At 52.8% G+C, this 22,453-nt stretch overlaps 1 protein-coding gene across 3 annotated transcripts in view; it reads right to left on the reverse strand.

Moving 5' to 3' along the window:
- TNIP1 (TNFAIP3 interacting protein 1) overlaps window positions 1-22,453 on the reverse strand; it is a 43,728-nt gene that overhangs the window by 13,397 nt on the left and 7,878 nt on the right. For 2 of the 3 annotated variants that reach the window (XM_055325198.1, XM_055325197.1), the window contains exons 2-8: window positions 15,088-15,259; window positions 13,806-13,940; window positions 12,386-12,471; window positions 10,954-11,037; window positions 8,059-8,250; window positions 5,232-5,326; window positions 3,557-3,677 (exon numbers count right to left, since the gene is read on the reverse strand). In XM_055325198.1, coding sequence (XP_055181173.1) covers window positions 3,557-3,677; window positions 5,232-5,326; window positions 8,059-8,250; window positions 10,954-11,037; window positions 12,386-12,471; window positions 13,806-13,940; window positions 15,088-15,223 — 849 coding nt within the window. In that variant the 5' untranslated portion in view covers window positions 15,224-15,259. The remainder of the gene's footprint in view (window positions 1-3,556; window positions 3,678-5,231; window positions 5,327-8,058; window positions 8,251-10,953; window positions 11,038-12,385; window positions 12,472-13,805; window positions 13,941-15,087; window positions 15,260-22,453) is intronic. The other variant, XM_055325199.1, reaches the window with a different exon arrangement.

The raw sequence follows: 22,453 nt of genomic DNA on the forward strand, positions 1-22,453 counted from the left end.
ACCACCTTCCCAAACCTGCAGCATCAACCAAAAATCCTGACCTTAGAAGGCAAGAGTGATAAGAGGTTTTTTTTTTTTAACATTTTATTAAATGTTTACTTAAAAAGCTTTTTAGAAAGACATGGCATAAAGATGTGTATGTGTAGTTAGTACATATACGTGTGTCTCTTAGCTCTGTCCTCTGAGAGAGCCTAGAGCAGTGATACTCCAGTAGCAGTGAGCACACCTAGTGTCCAGATCTTGGTTTCTAAATGCTATTCTCCAAAAAAAGAAATAGGGTTCCTTAGAGAAGTGATTGATTCCAGGGACAAGGGAAAACAAGGAGAGTTTGGAGTATCTTGTGCCAAAAAGTGAGAAAGTGCTGGGGCACTTGGGCGGCTCAGTCGGTTAAGCATCTGACTCTCGGTTTCAGCTCAGGTCGTATATCAGGGTTATGACTCTCTCGCTTGAGATTCTCTCCCTCTGCCCCCGCCCCTTCTAAAATAAATAAATCAATCTTAAAAAGTGCTCAATAATAACAATATAAAAAAGAAGGAAAGCATGTCTAATGGGCTGGGAGACAATTTGAAAGAGCTTCCTATGGCCAAACTGGAACACTTTGAACAAAATTATAACTCATGGTCATACTGGATTAAAGCCCAAAGAAAATAAATATCCTTGAGTGCATACTGGTAGAAAGGAATAGCTGAATAAATAAATAAGTGGGGGGAAATAGGAAGACTCCCTCTTACAGAAGAAATCTGAACATGGAAGGAATGAGGGAAATTCAAAATCTACTATAGTAATGATCTCTGCAGGTGGGATCCACTATGGATTCTAAAATTAGTGAGAAATGTAAGGAGAAACTGGACATATGCATGGATTTAGAGATTTTCCTCAAAAATAAGTATTTATTAACGATAAGGGGAAAATTGGTTTCTTTATTTTGGAGAAATCAACACACACACCCCCTTAGCCAAGAAATCACTGTGGGCAGTAATAAGATATGCTGACGTCAGACGCCCTTGCCGTGACGCACCATAAAGCTCACAGCGTCACTCCCATGGTGCTCTCGCCCAAGTGCACACCCTTCATCTAATCACAAGGAAGCATCGGTTAAACCCCACTGAGGGACACGCTACAGAATCACTGGCCAGTAGAACTCAAAGCGTCACACTTGTGAAAGACAGGGCGAGCCTGGGAATGGTCACAGGCTGGCATACGCTAAGGAAATGTGGGGTCCCCAACTGGCGGCGCCCGCACAGAAGGTGCAGGAGGAGGATGCCAAGTGAGCAACTGGCAAAATCTGAACAAAGTCTGTAGTTTAGTTAATAGTATTGTTTATTTGCCAGTTTCGATCATTGAACCGCAGTTATGTAACTTGTTAAGGGGATGCGGGAATTCTCTGGACTACTTTTGAAACTCTTTTGTAAATCTAAAGTGATCTCAAGATAAAGTTTAAAAAACATTTAAAAAAAAAAAAAAACTAGGAAATATTGAGGCGAAAGGGCGCAACAAGCTTCGGAGGCCGGCAGTGGAGTGCTTTCTCTAGGTCTGAGGCCAGGCCAGCAGGAGCCACAACCCACGCCAGCTCTGGGCCTTGGTACAAGGCTATCGAACAAGATGGGCTCTGAAGGCCCTAACCTAGGACATCCAGTGGGCTTGTCAGCATTTGTCCTGGGGTCACTGCCCACATTCCCTCTATCCCTTGCCTTCCTGTCCCCTCATCACTCCCCCAGGGCTGGGGGTGGGACTGGAGGAGGGGGGTGGTCTTGAGGGTAGAACTAGTGAGGCTCAAGTAGCCCCCGCAGGCTAAAGTCTACCAGCATGCCACAGAACCAGGGCTGGGGGAGCCCTCCAGGGACCCTCGCCTTTAAGAAAGGCAAAGGACAGGCCTGCCTCTAGAAGTCTGCTGCCTCCTTACAGGGCAAAGAGTAAGAGGGGATCGGGGCTCCTGGGGGGTACACCCTGAACCTCCACAAAGAAGAGAAGAGTCAGCCCACCTGGCTGCTGGCACCAGAACCGCCATTAAAAGCAACAGCTAAAGTTCACGGTTTACCATGCGCCCAGCACCAAACCTACTTTACAGGTACTCACATCCCTGAATCCTCCCCCCATTCTTTGAGGCAAGTGTTGTTACAGTTTCCATTTTATAGAGGGAGAAACAGAAGCCACAGTTGGTTTAGGTAACTCATCCAAGGTGGCAGTGCTGGCAGGAGGAGCCAGCCTTCAACCCACATGCGGCTCCAGGGCACTGGCTCTGCCGCTGCCTGTAAGACATGCCCCCCTGGGACCTTCCTCCCTGGCAGCCTGGTAGGAAGAGCTGGGCCTTCAGGGAATCAAGCCAGATGAGGGCCCGGGAAAATGAGGAGGCCTGCCCACAGAATCCCACACCCATGGTGGCCAGGGAACCCACAGGAGATCAGGGGCTCCATCAGTCACTTCCCCAGGAGGATGAGCCAAGGCAGGCTCTGCCCTGAGGGGTAAATGGAGGAAGGGAGGGGTTTCACAGACTGGAATTCAGAAAACCATTTATCAGCACGTTTTGCTGACCTATGGCTCTGGCTTCGGCTTGTCCGTGTGATGGCAGGTGATGCAGGGATCTTGATGACAGGAGGTCACATGACCTCCCCACACCTCCTGCCACAGCTGTTTCATGGAGTAATGGACCTGACCCTACCTAGCCTACGTGTAGAGTGGAGATCCAAACAGGATGACAGCTTTGCAAGTCCCGCAGAAATTCTACATTGCCACGTAGTAACAAGGAATTAAGTTATTAGGATAATTGCTGCCATTACATAGGTGTGGGGTTTGTTAAAGATGTGGAGTCCCGCTGTGCAGTCATTAAACCCCATTAAAAGGGAAAAATGTGTCAGGAAGAAGTTGGGACTCAGCTCTGCAGGGAGGAGAAAGACACAGACTGGGCAAGGGAGGAGGGCCAGCAGGTGCCTGGGAACTGGATGTGAGCCACAGCTAGGAGGGGCCGTGGAAGGGGTACCAGGCCACAGCAGTGTCAGCTGACCCCCACTTCTCTCCAGGTCACAGGCTCCAGGGCGTAATCCCCGGAGCTTACCAGGGTCCCCTGAGGGGCTTTCTCAACCCAACACCCTAATTCTACTAAGAATATAGGATGTTAAACTGACCTTTGAAACCCACCCATCAGAAACCTTCACAAACTTCCTCTCTGGGCCTGAGAGAACATGTTTAGGGAATGTGCCCAGAGTGTGTGAAGGACTCAACAGTACTTTGTGCAGGCAGTGGCCAAAGGAATCAGAGCTGCTCAGCCTGGAGAGGAGAAGGCCTGGGGGGGGGGGGGGGCGGGAGGGCACCAGCCAAGGTCATGGCCAGCAACCTGCGTGTGTGTATCCCAGGGAATCAGATGCTGAATGAGGGCTGAGGAGTGGAAGCTCCACGGGCAGATTGTCAGGCTGAGCTAAGGAGAAGACATCTGATGAGAAGCTGGTAACAGGGGAGCTGACTGCAGCAACAGGAGGTGGTAAGCTCACTGCCACACGACGTGGCAGCAGAGGTCAGGCACCAGGGACGGAGGATGCTGGAGGAGTTTCTGGGCACGTACCTGCTGCTGTCCGGCCACCCCCTTCTTGCCTACGCCTTCTATCTTTGGTGAGCCTGGCTGCCCACAAGCATCGTCTTTGCCACAGCTCATCAACAACTTCTTGAGTTCCATGTTTTCCTCCCTGGGTCAGAAGCAAACAGAGAGGTCACATTGCTAGCCCTGCATTGAGGCTGGGGTTCGAGGACCTACTACTCATGTGAAGTGTAGCTGCGCCCTGGAGAATACAGCAGGATCCTGAAACCAGCCCTCGGCGGGAAGGTGTCCTTAGGCCACTTTGCTGTCAATGTGGGCTTCTCTAGAAGTCTCTGATCATCAAAGGCAGGGTTTCCCAACTGTGGGAGGTCTGCATACATGAGATCTCTAGGATGCATCCAAACCTGTATTACACGACCCTGATGGCACTCCAGGGAGAAAGTTACACCCTTTCCAATGAGCTTCAAACCTCCTGTGTAGAGCATGGAAACAGTCCTGGCTGGTGCTAACGGGTGTGGAGCTCTCCTCCAGGATTTGCTCGTCTCCACTGCTTGCAGGGAGAGTAAAGTGTAGGCTGCAGGCTCAGACCCTTCCATGGGCGGCGGCACTTTGCCAGAACTTATTAACACCCATTTTCATTGTATTTATCAGTGGAGTTATCTTCAATTCATTATAGGTATTCCATTAAGTCCAGAGCAAGTTTTCTTTTTATAATAACATTAAGTAAAAATGTGATTAATATCAAAGCAAATTCTTAAATCAATAAGGTGACATAGGACATAATAAAAGTGTTGATGTGGGTTCAGGCATGACTGAAATAGGGAAAATATTTCTTTATGTTCTATTTGCCAGCTAGGTGTCCATGGAATAATAGAAAAATGGAGAAGCAAAGTGGCCTTCCCAAGGGTCACACAGCAAAGACCTGCACTGTTGCCTCCCAGTCACGAGTCTTTCCTCTAGCCTGGGTCTCAGACCTGTGGATGGAGTCATGATGGCCCCCAAACTCCCAAGTGTTTGGCCACCCAGAAGTAAAGAGGCACATGCTGACTCAAAATGGCACAGTGACTCACTAGTTGGACATTACGCTCTCTGGGCCTCAGTCTCCCCTCTGCACAATGAGGAGTCTGGCCTGCATAATCCCGAAGGGCCCTTGAAACTCCGACAGTCAAGAGCAGTGTTTCTCAAGTGTGATCTGGGGTCTACCTACGTGGTAATCACGGAGGCCCTTGGGAAAATGCCTAGGCCTGCTTCACACCCACAGACTCAGGATCTCAGCAGAGGAGGGAGCGGTGGGGGTGTGAACGGGTCACACCTTCCCTGACCCTCAGTGATCCTGAGGCCAGGAGACACATGAGGGACCCAGACTGTTAGCAGGAAAAGAGCAGGCCTCGACGGTGACCAGCAGATGGCAGCAACGTCCCGCACCCTGTCCCAACAGCAGGCTGGCCTCTCCGTGGACAGGCTAGGGTGGCAAGTTCCCCAGGAAGGAGCGCAGTTTGCACAGCCCTTCTTCTGAAGCTCTCAGGGCACTCTATAACGGCATTAAAAGGCCCAGAGAGGAAACACCAAGGTACCCAAGGAGAAGGACCAACAGACCTGCCATCCAAAGCCTCAGAACCCTCGGCCCTCAGCCCACTGGTGCCAGGCACTACCCTCTTCTCCTGCCCATCTGACTCCTCGCTCCAGAGGAGCCTGGACTTACCGCAGCCTCTCAGCAGCCTGATCCCGCTGTTCCAGGCCCTTGTCCAGCTTGGCCTTCAAGGCCTCATTCTCCTTCCGAAGCTGTTCACACAGGGTCTGCAAGGCAGAGAGGCAGATGGGGGCGAGGTGAGGGAGGGGGATGCATCCCAAACCCAGAGTGATGATGGAGGACAAATAAGACCATCAAAGTGTAAGCACCCTGTGGCCTGCCAGTCACCTGGCGATACCTGAGGACTCCTGCTGGAAGCACCGCGAGGTGAGGGGGCCTGGAAGATGGCTGACCAGGCCCAGGGCCTCACAGACGGGAGGGCAGGAGATGCCTCCTAGGACCGTTGACACACCGTGTCCATATGAAGTTACTCTTTCGACAAAAACTTAGTGAGCACCTAGTACATGCTGTGTCCACAGCTAGGTGCTCTTCCATTCGCTGCCTCATGGGAGCTGCAGGGCTTCCCCAGAGCTACATAACTCATCTCTGTTTTCAAAGCAGGCTGGTGCAGGTGAAATAATTTGCATGAGGTTGCACAGCTGCTAAGAATCACCACTAGGATTACACTCCATGTGGCAGACCTGAATTGGCGTGTCCCCCTGCATGCCCCCGCCTTGCCTCATGCCACAGGCAGGCGCAGAGAGGGGAGGAAAAGCCTGTAGCTAAGCTGGCTCATGCACAGCCAGTGGTATTCCCTGCCTTCCACCCGCTATCTTGTTTCCATGTCCCAGACTCTCCTGAAAAGTACGCAGCAGCAACACGTGTTCACTTCTGGGCTGGCCCTGGGCACATTCTCTGGTCTCTCTCCCCTATGGCTGTGGCTGCCTCATATCCCAAGGGGCATGAGATGCTGGAGTGTCTGTTGGCCTGGGCCTCTCAGTAATTAAGGAGCAGAAACAAGCCTCTGCCATATGTAATCTGAGGGAAAACTATGTTAGCCAGGGAATTGTTTGTTTCCACAGCAAAACCTAGCTCTTTCTGGCTAACACAGAGGAGACCTGGGAAGGCTGCATGGAGGAGACAGCCTAGAAATAGAGGCTGGTAGGACATGAGGAATCTGTGGCCAAGAGGACAAAATACTACTGTGACTGGTTCCTGGGTCTAGCAGAGGCCTTGCACCATATCTGCCTTTGACACTGTTTGTTGAGTGAACCAACAAACAAATCAATGAATAAAGGAGGAGGAACTGGATTAATGTGCCTCCACCCACAGGGTAGGCAAATACCCAGGATGCTGTGGCCCTGGGCAGGAACAGAATGTCCTGCTCCCCATCACTAAGTGAAGGTCAGGACGAGATCTCATGTGCTGTCTACCTTCCAGTCCAGAAGGCTGTTTCCTCCGAGTCTCTGGGGGATGTCACCAAGGTCATCGCCTTCTATCAAAGGGGCCAGAGAGCTTACCTAGGAAGTGATCTGATCATTCATTCACTCACTCCCTCAAAAATGCACATGAAACACTGCTAAGTGCTGGACACTGGGATGTGGTGGTGAATATGACAGACAAGGTTCCTACCTCATCTTGTGAGCCTTATGTTCTAGCGGGGAGTGCAAGGGAAAGAGATCAAACACAGTGTAAGTAAACCACCTAACAAGATAAAATGATGACAAACTATAAGAACAGCGAAGAAGGAAACACACAAGGGAGCTCAATATATAAAAAATACTAGAGGTTGGCAGGACCCTCATTTATGAGGCCTGGTATCAATCCCCATTTCAAAGCCAAGAAGCTGACACTCACAGGGATCTCACGCCACACAGTGTACCACAGTCACCTCCCCGGAGCTTGGCTTGATGCCTCAAAGCCTCTCTGATATCAGAAGGATGTCTCCCTTAGCCTGCACCGCCCCCAAGACCCTCACAGTAGACTCCAGTCACTCCCCTCACTCCCCTCAACGTGTGCCTCCCCAACGGTGGGATGGGAGTCCTCTGTCCCTCACATCTCTCCTCACACCTGGACGCCCTTCCTGCTCTCGTCAACCCAGCCCTTCCCAAAGTCGCACACAGTAGACTGCTCCTCATCCCCACTCCCCATCAACTGGAAGGTCTTGAATGTCTGCTGACATGAATGAGACCACAGATCAATGACTGGTACCATGGAAGGAAGGAGACTTCAAATTAAGCCTTGTCACTAAGGTGACAGGTGCTCAGGTGCTCCTAGAACCAAGTTTCAATATCTGGGAGTCCTTCCCTACCCAAGACCCATGAGGTTTAAGATCCCCTGTCCAGTACAGATGACCAATCCCCATGAAACCCTAACAGTGACCACTTGGCTATGTTTAAGGCTGCCCTGGGAGCTTCACGAATACAGCAATCTCATGAGAGAGGCATTCCTAGCTCCATGTTACAGAAGAACAGTGTGGGGCAGAGACAGTAAGTGACCTGTTCACTGTCATACAGAAAAAAGAAAAAGTCATTACTAGAACCATTCTATCCCAAGGCCTGGCCTGGCCTAGGAAGGAATCTGACTTCACTCCCACCATGCAGGGAGGGCTGGGAGGCAGATTAGGATGATGCTTAGAACATGGGATTTAGAACTGAGGTCTGAATCCCAACTGTAGCACTCACTAGAGGCAGGGTTGATGCGACCTGCCCACGTCCACGCCCGCTGGTATCCCCAACCATGAAATTTGCATTGGCCAGCCACATTTTCCAAATTTCCTTCCTCTTCCTCATACCTTCCCACAACTTCCTCACCTTTCTCGCCACCCTGAACGATAAGTCAGCCCCCAGTATCACCCTCAGAGGTGCCTGTGGTACCCCTGGCTTCCCAAGAAGAGCTGGAGGAGGATGCAGAGAGGGAGTACACCTGCATACCTGGCCACCCTCCCAGCGAGCCTCACCTGCAGGATGGAGGTGCGCTGCTCATTCTTGTGCACTTTGGAGGCCAGCCGGTTGAACTCGAGGGCCATGCGGCCCAGGTGCATGAAGAGCTGGCTGCGGTCCGGTTCTTCAGCACACACGCTCAGCGTGGTCTCCAGGCGCTGCAGATGCAGCAACAGGTTGCTGTCCTCATGAGGTAGGGGACCCAACTCCTGGTGGGAGGGAGGGCACATGGACCACTCATCACCAGCCTTTCTCCCTCTGCTTCCCCATGCCTCATGACTCAGTTTCCCCTCTGAACCCAGCTCAACCCAGGGAAATTCTCCAGTTACATAGGTTCCCTGTCTGGGGCTGACTCACAGGGCAGGACCTGGGACTCCCAGGCCATAGGCTGGCTTCCCAGCAGCAGAGCCACCTTCTTCCCACACTCTGGGCCTCACTAACTGTCTATGGGTAAACCACTCGTCCACTAGGCCTCAGAATCTTCCTCTACTAAATGTACACACTCTCCCTCCCCTCCCATCTACCTCACAGGTTTCTTTTCTTTTCTTTAGATTTTATTCATTTATTCATGAGAGACACAGAGAGAGAGAGAGAGAGAGGGAGAGAGAGACACAGGCAGAGGGAGAAGCAGGCTCCATTCAGGGAGCCTGATGCAGGACTCAATCCCAGGACTCCAGGATCACACCCTGGGCCGAAGGCAGGTGCTAAACTGCTGAGCCACCCAGGGATCCCCTCACAGGTTTCTCAGGAGGGTGAACTGACATGTGAAAACTGCAAGCCCAGGACAGGGGTGTCACTTTATCTACAGCACTGCTTCTTTGATTCGGGGACTCTTGACCAGTGACCATGCAGAGACCAGAAGCATCTGACTTCTATGTCTCTATGTGTATCTTCGGGGTAATGGTCCAAACATTCAACAACTCCTTAGAGGAGCCAAGAGTTAAAACAGGTCAAGAACCATTGCTCTAAAAAAAAAAAAAAAAAAAAAACCACATTGCTCTAGAGGGATCAAAGAGTAGATTTAGTAGAGTATACAATTTAGTAGAGTATACAAGAAATGAAGCATACTATGGGCAAAACAGTCCAATCTTAATAATTAATCAGTCTCTGTCTCTGTCTCTCTCTCTCTCTTTAGCCACCTCTCCTCTGTTTGGAACATTCTTACCAAAGACAATGGTGCCTTAGTTATGCCAATACCATGCCCAAGGATCCTCACTGGCACCTTATAACTCACTGCATCGAGCTTGGCTCCCCTACCAGGGATGAGTCCCCACCTTCCCCTGCCTGAGCCTCCATGTGCCAGGCCCTGTGCCTCCTCAGGTTTCATTCCCACAGTGTCCCCTCCGCTCAACCTTCTCAGTCCTGTCCATGTTTCAGCTCCTCTAGAAGACTCCCCTAAATATTTATGGAAGTTACAGACGTCAGTGCCATGGGGAGCCTCAGGGCTCAGGCTGGAAAACCATAGTATGGGCAGAAGGAACTTGCCTGAAGTTGCCCAGTGAGTCAGTGGCAGAGCCAGGACCGGAACTTAGATTTCTGACTCTTGATCCAGTGCCCTGCCACACTGGGCTCCCTTGTCTCTGCACTCTGTGGCCCTGGAAATGCCCTATAGCCACAACTTGGCATCTAGTCAATGCCTATGTAATACTGCTAGCACCTTATCCTAGCAGAAGTTAAAGCTGCTTCTTCAATTCTGCATTCATTTCCCCACTGCCTCTTCCCACAAGAGGTGGTGACTGCTGCTCTATTTTAAAGGCTCATAAATTGCTTCATCCCTGCAATTTCTCCAACCAGCCTGCAATCTCCCAGGGGGCAGGGAGGCTGTCCTGCCTTTGCTTGGCACAGACTAGGCACACGGTGGGGCTAAGGAGGAACCTATTAAGATGAAACCACTGGTCCAAGGTCATAAAGTAAAACACTCTCTGAGCAGGGCCAGGGGATAGGGGCTGTCTCTCCTCCTCTGCCAGCATCTCAGAGCCTTCAGCGATAGAGCAGGATAAATAGGCAAAAGCTCCCAGGACACAAAACATGAAACTTTCTGATACTAATATGGTGAGGTGCCACCTGTCACTGAAGACATGCTACTGGAAGCTGGATGACACCTGATGGGGACCTCACATTGGGCACTGACAGATGCGATACGTCACCAGTGAGCCAAGGAGCAACATTGGCCTCCCAGTCCTTGGTGGGAGGTAGGAAACAGAGACCAAGGGGAAGAGTTAGGCCGCTTATTGCCTTTATAACCACCACCAAAAAAATCTCAAAGTGGACACAGAGAGGGAAGGAGGAGAGAAAAGGGCTTTAAGACTTTTGACGAGGAATATTCTAGATCTTTTGCAATGGTTCTCCAGTAAGTCTACCATTTTAAGGGACAGCAGAGAGGGACACGGTTAGAATAAAAGCAGCAAGTAGAATAAGGTACAGAAAGGATGCTGGGTAGATGCCCCCAGAGCTGGAGGAGTGTGTATGTGTGTCTGTGCGTGTGTGTACACATAAATGCCCTGAAGGGGAGCCTGGGAGGAGCAGAGAGCCTACACAAAAGGTTAAAGCATCTGCCTTAAGCTATTTTGGGTTTCTCCGACCCTTTCCACTCTAACCGGTGAGGAGCCCACAGGCCCAAAAGCTGAGTCACAGTTTGTGGGGGTGCTCAGCACAAGGCTGAGACCAGCAGGGCTGGCAATGTGCCCAAGCTTTCTCAATGGTCGGGTGCCTGTATGGCCCAAGTCGGGGAAGTCACCAGCCAGGAATTTGCATATGTGAGCGAGAAGCACCCCCTGCCCAGCCCCCTGTGGATCCCCAGTGACTCCAGAGTACCCAAGGGATCTGAGCAGATCCTGTGCCTCTCAGCCTGGGCCAGGTGACCAAAACAGAGAGGAGACATGGGACGTGCCAGGGACCTGCCATCCACTCACCATTGTGTTCCTGGTGCGGCCACCATTCGTGGGTGGAGATTTCTGCTCTTCAGTGGCGACCACTTCAAATTCAGAGGAGGTGCCCTGTACAGAAAGGGAGTTAGGGATGGCCTGAGAGAAAAACACCTCGCCCCTCCTCTAGGACCTCGTGACTCAGGGCACCCCCCTGTGCAGAGGCTGAGCTCACAGGGCAATTCCATACCACTTCCTGTGAGACCACAGAGCAGGATTCCCAGCAGGTCCGCCCGCACTCCACTGTGTGATCTGAGGTCACTTTCCCCTCCGTGGCCAGTTTCCTCATGTGTAAAACAGGGATGATGGGACCAGTGCCCTTGAACCACTAGCACTCTGAAACCTTATTTTCTTCTAGAGGGCTTTGCACTTTTAAAACATCTTCACAAATTCCATTATTTCTCAAAGCTACCTACCGAGGTCAGAGGGTTATATCCCCTTTGGACAGATGCGGAAACTGAAAGCATGTGGTTAGTTAACACCAGAGCAGGGAATACAGATCACAGTCAGGGCCACCATCAAGGCCATCCTATGCCAACCACGCCAACCCAGTCCCAGAGATCCCAGAGCAGTGGAACAATCTGCAGTAAGTCCCAAGGACACGCCAACAAATTTGGAGAGATTTCAGAATTCACCCAAATGCAGGGTGGCCAAGGACTCCCAGATTCTTCACATCTCCTGGCCATACCAAGTAGAATACACCGGTTGTACAACCAACAGATAAGCCTGTAGGTCCTCTCAACCAGGAACTGGCTCTGGCTATTAAACCTGGTCTCCAAGGACTATTCCAGCCTTCCCTCATGCCAGGAATGGGAAGACAGGTGGAAAGATCTCTGTACCCAGCTGCAGCTGAGCCTCATGGCCACCAGGACCCCAGCTCTGGATCTCGACCCTGCCCTAGGAAGTCTCCCTTTCAGTCTCCATCTCCTCAGTGGTCTGTGTGAGACCTCACAACCAAACCCTCTTCCCTCTCTGGACCTCATCTGTAGGATGGTGACACTAAACAATATGACCACCATTCCTTTCCAGTGCTAGAATAACAAGAATGACAAGAACCCCGCAAGGTAAATCTGGAAAAGACACTTTCCAAGCCCTCTTTGAGAATGTGAGTTTCACGTCACATCTATCCATTTTCCCAGCGATTGTGCACGGTCCACACATGCTTGGCATGATGCAACTCAGGAGCTGGGAGGAATGCCCTGTGCATAGCAGGGTCTTCCTGGTAAGTGTTAACTATGCCCTTCCTTTGAAAACAGGGAAACTGAGGCCCCAGGCAGACAGACTGAGGCCCAGTACCACCTAGCAAATCATAACCCAAGTTTTTTTACCTCAACCCTCTCTCTTCAAGTTCTTGTATCTGCCTCCCCACGGGCCCTTGAGGTCTAGGCAACTTTCAGCCATGACTCCAAATGTAACTTACACTGGATGGAGGTTTTGGGACCAGCTGTGACTTGTCACTGGGGTGTGCAGGGTCAGCAGGAGGTGCTGGGACACCTGCATCCTTTCCTAGAGAATTGAGAAGACATGGATAAGCAGCAGGAAAAGGGAGAAAGCCCAGATACCACGCCCTTGAGGACAGCCCGGGCCAGCAGAGTTCTCAGCATTCCCTCCATTGAGTCTGGGGAAGTGGGAGACGGTCCCACCAAGGCCAGGTAGCCTAGGAAAATGACTGGAATTATGGGGACAGAACCTGGGCAGAGAGGCCATCTTCTGTGGACTTGCTGGGAAAAGGTCCCAACGTGCTCACTGTTCCTCGCTAGCCTGGACCTGCCTCGGCAACAAGGGTGACACTTGATGATTAACAAAGTATTTTTACATCAGCCAATTCTCAGGACAGCTCTGTATCTCCATTTTCAAGTAAGGAAACAGGAAGCATGGAGAGGTCACCAGGAGGCCCACAGTCACACGGCCAGCAACCGCAAAAGCAGGACTTAACCCTGGCTCTCCCTCCTACCTCCTGGAGCTGCTGGAGGGTACCCGTCTCACTCAGGGGGTGGGCCCGGCACCCAGCTGGGACTCAGAGATCGCTGCTGAACGGACAAGTGGAGGCTAGATGTGCCCACTGACTGCAGCGCAGTGGACTCTGGGATCATCACTGTCTTCCACTTGCCCCTTCAGCAAATGTAACTACCAGCCAGTGGAAGGCTGCCACAGCGGCCTAGATGAAGACCATAGGCGGGCTGTAGCAGAAGCCACCTGCGCCTTGTGTGCGGGGACCAGGTCTTCCAACCTTGCCCTGGACTCAGGGACACATGCCGAGGAATGTGTGGCAACCACACCAGTACTATAATCCTTCCCCATCAATGCTTCCCTTTAATGGGTAGTGTGTGCCCCTCACACCTGAAATACACTGCAGCTTGGCTAACAGGAAACCCTGGTTCTTCCATGGGCCTGGCTTCCCCTGGGGTAAAGTAGAAAAAGTAGGGCCAGCCCAGAGAGCTTTTGACCCAGGTGCCAACTCTGAGCAACTCGAAGTCACTGCCAAGAACTCTATGCCTGGCACGTAGTAGCTGCTCATTACAGATCTGCTAAACAAATACGCTGATACAGATCCTGAGGCCACATCTTGGGTGCAGAGAATTGTGATCCATCGCTTATGTCTGCAAGGGCCTCAGAAGGGCTGCATCATCAGCCATTTGTGGACAGAATTATTCTGAAGTCCCTTCCAAACCTGACCTTCTGAGGGAGGCTGTAGACAAAACATGACTAGGAGGATGGTTTGTGGCCTAAGGATCCACGGAGGAGATGCGGGTTTCCAAGTGGAGGGAGACCACACGGTTCAGGGGCTAGAGAATTAGGAGTCTGGGGGAGGGAGTGGTCCACCCGGGCCCCCCTCATACCTGTGAGCTCAGCCAGGTGGTCAAAGGAGGTCAAAGAGGGAGACGGTGGTGGGAGCAGATCGCTGTCTTTGACCAGCTCCTCAGCCTTCTGCCGCAGTCTGGATGCTTCCATTTGGGACTCTTCCAAAAGCTCCCCTGGGGAGATGACAGGGAGCAAATGAGTCAGTCAGCTGAGTGCACCGGTTGGCCCGGGCCCACGCCCTTGAGCCTGCTTCTGTGTGGGGCTTCTGATGTCACAGGCCTTGGGCTGGGCCCCCACCACGGCCTTGTGGGCTGAGTGCAACACGCACCATTCCAGCCCCCAAGCAGAGATAGGCCAGGTGGAGAAGGGCCCCACAATCAGGGAAAAAGAAGAGGGGAACCTGGAATGAACTTCTGGCCTCCAGCTACATCCGGCCAGGGACTCTGCAGAAAGCCAAGGGCTCTCTGAGACTGACCATCATGGCACATGGCGGCTACCCCCAGCCCCCACCCCCCAGTCAGGGGCTGCCAGAAGGGAGGAGACCCTTGGTAATACCACCACCCCTCTGGGCTTCAGTTTCCCTTCTGGAGGTGGAGAATGAGGAATGCCACTCCCCCTTCCCTAATCTGCCATTCCAAGCGGAGATCTGCCAAGCAAGGAGTAAGCAGCTGGAAAATCGGGGAGCTATGCTCATCCCCAAAGCCTAAGGCCAGAGAAGGTGGCAGCAGGGCAAAGGAAGAGTGTTAGGGGCGTGGAGCAAAAGAGACTCCTCTGGACAGGGAATCAAGGAATCCTTCACACGGGGAAGCAATGGCATCTGGGCTGGTTCAGGCATGGGGCGGTAAGGGGACCTGCTCCAGGCAATGGAGACAGCCAGAGCAAAAGCCAGGAAAAGAGACATCAAGGGATCTCTTCCCGCTTTGCTTCAAGCCAAGCTCAGGTCCCCGCTCCAACACTTGGGGACTGTGCCCTTGTCGCCCTGCTGATGTCAGCTCTCCCATTCCTGGTGCTTCTGGAAGAAGAGGCCATCCTGCTTCCACATCCACAGACCTGGACCTTCTAGGTCCTCCTCCCTCCCCCACCCCTGCCTGCTTCAACATCCCTTGGGTACTGTAAGCCCTGTCGTCACGGTGCTGGGGACTCAGAATCGGGGCTGGAAACGCTGCCATCATGCTATAACAGTGCAGAGACACAGCTGTGAGGCAGGAGCCACTGCTGGGCCAGGAGGGCCAGAGGGATGACCTGGGTGGAGGCGCATGCCAGGTGGCACTGCAGGCCGCAGGGAGGAGGCTTGCGGGGAGAGCGTGGGGTCTGTTTTACCTAACATCTTTATCCCTTGCATTTTTTCCTTCAGTCGGGAATTCTCCTCCACTAGGCGCTCAAAGGCTGCGGAAGCCTCTCCCAGGGGCACGCCGCCCCCTGGGTCGTAGATCCGGTATGGTCCTCTCCCTTCCATGAGGGTGGCTCAAGCCCTGCCGTGGTGCCCACCTGGCTGCAAGGACAACAGCAGTATGTGAGGGGGCTGGCCAGGCCACTGACGCATCCTAGTCCATCAAGGCCCCCAGAAGGCAGTCCCCATAACCCAGGAGCAAATGCGGCACCTGCGGCTGGCCTGGCCACGGTACAGCAGGGCAGCACAGTCACCTCCTCTGATCTGGACACTGTGTCTCTCTGAAGAGACAACCCAAGAGGGGCATCAGTTTCCGTAAGCAGCCTCACAGCACTGCTGGTTCATTTGGGACAGCAATCCACTAGAAGTGCCACATAAAGTACAAGAAAGAGCAATGGGCTCAGGAGTCAAAAAACCTGAGTTCACGTCCTGTTGGTGGGGTCCAGGACAGGATCCTGCAGCCCCGCAGCCCCAGCGCATAGCTCGGTGAAGCTATAAAGGGAGTGTCCAGTGAACACTTACTGAATGAATAAATGGTCTCACCATTAACTCACTGTGGGATCGTGGGCAGTCCCTGCCCCAACTCTGAGGGGAAATGAAAGTCTTACACTAAATCAGTGATCTCTAGACTAAAATGCCTGGGCCCTAAGGGATATGCAAGTCAACCCAATCCAAAGTTTCATTTATATATATGTTATCTTTTTTAAATGAAAGAAGAAGAAAAAACCCTGACTAATATTTAATATACTAATTGACACTGTCACCCTCTTCTTCAGCCTCATATTGTGTATGGCCTGTCCCTTCCAGTTCTAATGAACACAGATGAATTTTCCATCCAACCACGATCTACTTGAGCAGCAAGGGTTTTGCATCAATCTGTTCAATTTTGTCCGCTTTATTTTGTTTGACTCCACCATGCAAAATGATTTCAGAATTCCAGTTCTGTAACGTAGTAGAGAAATGTCCTTCTTCCATTCATTCATTTAGTAAGTTTTTTAAAAATATTTTATTTATTTATTCATGAGAGACACAGAGAGAGAGAGACAAAGACATAGGCAGAGGGAGAAGCAGGCTCCATGCAGGGAGCCCTATGCAGAACTCAACGTCAGGGCCCCAGGATCATGACCTGAGCCGAAGGCAGGCGCTCAGCCACTGAGCCACCCAGGTGTCCCCATTCAGCAAGTATTTATTGAGCATCTACTCTGTGCTAGGTACCAGTCCGGGTGCTGGGAAATGATGAGCAAGTAAGACAGACAAACATCCCTCATGGAGCTCGCATTCTAGTGGTCAAGACAGATGATAGATGGGTAGATAAACATGGTATTTGGGGTGATTAAAACATCTATGGACAGAAATTAAGCAGGGAAGTATGAGGCAGGGACTTTGATTTTAAGTAGAGCTGTCAGGAAAGGCCTCACAGAGAAGGAGGCATTTTAGCAAAGATTCGAAGTAAGCAAAGGAACCAGCCATCTGAGGAAAGAATATTCTAGGCAGAGAGAATAGTTAATGCAAAGGCCCTGAGGTTGAAAAATTGATCCAGCAAAGAGTTGGCCAACAAGAAAGAGCTCCAAAGGGCTCCACTGGGGGCCTCAACAACCTCCCTCCCAAGATCACCACCCCCAGGGCAAAAACTATTTCGGTCAGGAATCTTCAAGGGTCCCATGAGCATCCACACAGGGCTCACTGGAAGAAAAGAGTGAATAAGGACTCATAATGAGAGCCCCACTGGCCAGGCACCACACCCACTGCTTTGGGGGTACCACCTCAGTGAAGCTGTGTGACAACCCTACGGGCTACGTTATCCTCGCCATGTGAGGAAGGCTCCGTGAGGTGAAGTGACACAGCCAGGATTACAGGGCCAGCACAGGAGAGCCAAGGTGCAAATCAGTTGTGCCTAAGAAAGTGAGTTCAATTAGCCCCCTGCTACACTGGCTCTGCTCCCCCAACAAGACTCAGGCCCGAGGGGCAGACAGTGAGTTCCAGCCTATGGGGTAACACCTATCCAGCTACCAGGTACCCTCTGGGCTGTTTTCCCTGCCTTGCGGCACATGAAATAACAAGGATCCTGCCCCGAGGGTCCATGTTACCACGGAATGACAAGGCTGGAGAGAAAATCAATTCCAGAGGAGCGGGGTCCCTCCCCCTCAAAACTGAGAAACAGAAGACGAGCACCCACTTCGAGAGGCACCCACGCCTGGCTGGGGCCCGCAGAAGCAAAGGACAACTGCCCACACGCCCAACACAGCAGTCATCACTTAGTTTAGGGGGGACTTGTTTTCGACTTGAAAAGGTCAAAGTGACACAGCAGAGCACTGAGAGTACTTAAGTAGACAGTGTGGATAGAGCACTTAGCACGATGACTGATGACCAGCAAGGTGCTCGAAAATGCTGGTAGACGTGAGGGGTGGGGAGCCCTTCCTCCACACTCCCCACGCTCCTCACATGCCTCTCCAACAAAACACTGCCGCCCAGTATGCAATGTGGGTGACTGGTGTAAGCATGTGTGTGCTTGATGGAGAACTTCCTGGAGGAAGGAGCATGCTCCATGCATCTGTCAGCAGCACAGGTCTGGTGCTTGGAAGCTGAGCCAATGACTGAGAGCTGAATGCACAGATGGGGGGGCCGAGGGCTGGCAGAGGCTTACAGCCACTTTTGGTGATAAGTAGCCCCCATGTGTCCTGGATCCTGCTCACCCCTCTACACTCACCCTAAACAGAACTCACCGCTGACTTGACGTGACATTTTTTACTCTACATCTGGCTTGCCCAGTAGACTGGGAGCGCCATAAGAGCAGGGGCCGAGTCCACCTTGTCCACCAGTCTATCTTCAGAGTGGTCCAGAACAGCCTCTAATCAGAGACATTGAAGGACGAAAGGAGCCAGTGACCTGCCTCTGCCTCCTGAGAGGCCATCCGAAAGCATCCTGAGGGCTTCTCTGGGACCCACTGACCAGTGATACTCTGGACAACCATACACTTCTGGAACCAGCACAGTCCTGCTCCCTCCGAGAAGCCCAGACATACAGCCAAGCAACAGGGTAGGATGTGGAATACGGAAACTGAAATCCCACCTCCGTGTCCTCTAAACTGTATGATGTTCGGGTTCTTCCTCAGCACTGGGAAAGTGACATGGAAGGGGGCCCGGGAAGCCAAGGAAGGAGCAAGCAGGGCCACTGTCCCCGACCCTAGGCCTGGCAGGCAGAGCTTGGGGTAGGATAAGAGAACAGGCTGCCAGGCAGTAGGCCAACAGAGCCCACACAGAACAGCCTGATGGGAGAAAACCCTCTGGAGCTCAGGGAAGCCATCAGCGGGAGGGCCTGGACTTCTGGGGGGAAGAAACACAAAAACAGAAACAGGGAATTTCCACGTCCCGCTGACCTCATGCCCAGATGGTCAGCGGCAATTCCAGGACGACTGCCGGGCAGACAGGAACTCTCCTGTCAGTGTGCTTTCTAGAACCTTTCCTGAAAAGGGGACTCATTCCCAGGATGACAGAACTGGAAGGGAATCCCCAAGGGCAACAGGATGACCCGTTAGCAGGCACCCAGGGGCCCGCTGAGGGGGGCGCTGCACCACTCTCCTGCCTCCTAGGCAGGCAATAGAGTGTGTGGAGGGGGCAAAGGGGTGCGGACCCCAGACCCTGCTTGGGGCAGTATCGGAGCTCAGCGCCCAGGCCTCCTGGGCATCAGCTCCTCTGACTCTCCATCACGGTGTGAGGGCAGTGAGTCAGGGCCCGGAACAGGAAGACCAAGCTCACCCAACAAGTCAGGATGGAGCTGGAACCAGAAGGTCCTTGCTCGCTCTCTCGCTCCTCTCTCTCTCTCTCTCTCTCTCTCTCTCTCTCTCTCTCTCTCTCTCATCTGCCCAGTGCCCTTACCCTCCACTTTCCGCTCCTGGGCTAAGATCCAACGACAACGCAGAGGCCCCACCCCACGTTCTTCCAGGACCTGGCCAGAACCCACGTCCAGCTACAGACCCGCAGGCAACCCACCAGCAGGGGGACACCAGCCTGCCTTCCCATCACAGAGCTCAGCAGAGGGGTGACCAGAGCTCCCACAGCCCACCCCGGCCCCCTGAGGGGTACCCGCTGGAACCAGACCCAGAGGGGGGAGGCCAGGCGGCAACTCCAGGCTGTGAGGATGGAAATGATACCGTTGAACCCAGAGGAGCCAGGGGCCCCAAAGAGGAGGAGGTGGTGTGACAAAGCGACAGAAGAGTGGCTGACGGGGATTGAGGGGGGCAGGAGAGTGGGCTCAAATCGCAACCTCCATCCGAGAAGAAAAGAAGTGAAAGAGGCTGGAGTTGGAACTGAACGGCCATCCCAGCTCCCCACTGAAGAGCCCTGGCCCGTCTGGTGAGCCACGGGCTGGCGCTGGCGGGGGGGCTCCGAGGCCCCCAGAGGAGATAAGCTTGCACAGCCTGTAACAGCTGCAAAACACCCAGTATCTTCCCAAGCTCTGTCTGTCCATTCAATCTGCCATAAGTCTCGGGAAGCAGGGAGGGCTGACGTCCAACTGACAGACGAGGAAACGGAGGGAACGTCCAGGAGCTCGAACTAAGGCCACTGGGTACCGGCTGCGCTCCGGGGCAGATGAAGTTCTCCCTGCTGCGGAGGGGGAAGCCTCAGCAGATCTCCGACCAGAGTCGGAGTTGGGGGGGCCCAGGAAGCAGCCAGGGGCCACCTACGGAGGCAGAGTAGGGGCAGAAGGGAAGAGGTCTCTAGGAAAGAAGGCCCAGGACGGAAAGTGAGAAGAAGGTGCTGGCATCCTCTCTGCGGCCTTTTAGGGCCACGGGAGAGCCCGGCCACCCACTGCACGGTGGTTCCCTCGTGCGCAAAGCGATGACCCTGGGCTGGAGAGAAACCCGGGGATGTCGTGGAGCTGGCCTAAGGACCAAAGGAGACCAAAGCCTCAGGAGCCAGCAGCGAGGCAAGGAAAGAGAGGGGATCCCCCACACTGGGAGCAGTACAGCCATGGAGTCAGGAAGACAGGGTCCCCATGTGACGCAGGGTCTGGGGTGAAGCAGGTGAGGCACACGGGACAACACTGAGAGGGTCACTCGAGTGCAGGCACGGGACCTTGAGCAGGAGCCCTCCTCGTGGGCGGCACCCCAGGGGCTTCACCGGTGTCTGCCCCTCCCTGGTCCCAGCCCTGTCCCCCCTGAAGGTTGCAGGCTTTTTCTGAGCCTCGGCTGCCTCTGCTGCAAAACAGCCCGACCTGCCCTCTGACCAAAGCAATGAAATGCAACAATATGTGTACAGCGGCAAGGGTGTTCTCACTTTCTACTTCTTACTTCCTGATTACTTGATTTACTCAACAAGAAACATATTCATTTTATAATAATAAAATTTCCGAAGTAATAATGATGTGTGTAGAGCACGAAATTAAATGTCTGGCATGCCGTGGGTTCTTAGTAAAAGGTTGGGGCAGCCCCATAACTCTGCCACACTGTTTAGAGCCGCGTATTCCCCACTCCCTTCTACTCCCCCCTTTTAATGGAGTTTTTAGGTTCCTTTGCCATCTCGGCAAGTTAGGTTGTGACACCAACTTAATTTCTGGTAACTGCAAAAAGACATTAAGCAGGGACACTGGTACAACCACAGTCAGTGAAGATCCCAGAAGCCGATGGGCCGTGGAACCGCACTCATGAAAGCCTGGGAAGCATCTGAGCCTCCTTCTCCTCAACTGTAGGTGGGAATATCCTGCAATACTCCCCAGGGGTGACAGGAAGCCATGAAAGCACTTTGTAAACTAAAGTAAAAAATCTCTCCATATTCATACTTTATGATGATCTCCAGCCCTCCCCCTGTGACCCCATTGTCAGGAAAACTATGGAGCCAGGGCCATCCATCAAAGAGCCCACCTTGAGGGACTCCTAGATGGCTCAGTGGTTGAGGGTCTGCCTTTCTGCTCAGGACATTCAGGGTCCTGGGATGGAGTCCCGCATCGGGCTCCCTGCTGAGAGCCTGCTTCTCCCTCTGCCCATGTCTCTGCCTCTCTCTGTGTGTCTCTCATGAATAAAAAAATAAAATATTTTTTTAAAAAAGATCCCACCCCAAAAAAAAAAAAAAAAAGATCCCACCCTGGCATCCTCTCCAGTGAGCCAAGGACTTACTTGGTCTGCAACAATTCAGTAATAAAGAGGCTATAGGTGTAGCATGTAATACAAGGAACCAGGCCCAGAGCAAACATCTTCCCCTCACTGGGCCTCAGTTTCCCAAAAGGAGGGGTTTGTATTCACAACACTGGCAACAATATAACAGAGAGAATCCACTAGAGGATCTTTAGGCCCCTCTAGTTCTGACATTCCAGAACTTGCCATTAATTTTCACCCCTTCCTACAACCTGTCAGACCTCGAGAAGGCTGCTCTCCTCAGCAATAATCCCTAAGGCCCAAGTGGATTCCCCTGAACCAAGAGTCCTCCTACAAGTACTATCGGGGTGGCTTTACCTCCCCCAAGGGCAGTCAGAAACCCGCAGATGGTGTCTGCAGCCCCTCGCTGGGTGCCCCCCACTCCCTAGCATGCACCCTGGCTCCAGCCCAGCTTGAGAACTGTGTCCCTCACACGGCACACATCTCCTCTGTGTCCTCCTTCCTCCCCTCCCCTGCGCTGACTCACCACCGAGAGAGCCCCACGGCCTCTGCCTGCAAGACTCAGGATCCATACCACCTGCCTGGGGGACAAGGGGGTGGAAGGAAGCAGACTCAGAGAGGTGAAGTCGCTTGCCTAAAAACACACAGCTGGTGAGTGATAGAACAAATAATCCAGGCCCAATCTGTGAGGCTGCAGTGTCGCTGCCCTCTCCCCTGGCCTGCTCCCCTGAGACAACGGGCTGAAGCTCAGTGTGAGGAAACCAGTCCTGCCGCCTGGCTGGCTGGACCAGACTCCCAAGTTCCCAGCCCCTGCCTCAATGGATCTCTAATTTGGTATGCAATCAAGTCCCAGTCTGCCTCTGATCACCTGCAGCCACCAGGGCTTAGAGTCTCAGGTGGAAGGAAGCTCAGGGGAAACGCAGTCCTGTGCTGATCCAGTCCCCAGGGGAGCCAAGGGACTCCGATGACCATCTTCAGTGACCCAACTTCCTCCCTAAGGACCCTCCCCTGGGTAGCCAACACTGGCTGCAGTCAGAGTACTCCTAGTTCCACTTCCACCGGCACTTACTCTGCCCTCTGGAGTCCTCTGGAACAAGGAACACGATGTCCCTCTTCTCCAGTTCAGCCCTGAAGACATTTGCAACCTGCAGCATTCTCCTGTAGCTAGTTAGACCCTGTTCCCTATGCTGTTCCTTGAGGGGCTG

The sequence above is a fragment of the Nyctereutes procyonoides genome, unplaced genomic scaffold, assembly GCF_905146905.1.
Source record: "Nyctereutes procyonoides isolate TBG_1078 unplaced genomic scaffold, NYPRO_anot_genome, whole genome shotgun sequence".
NCBI lineage: Eukaryota > Metazoa > Chordata > Mammalia > Carnivora > Canidae > Nyctereutes > Nyctereutes procyonoides.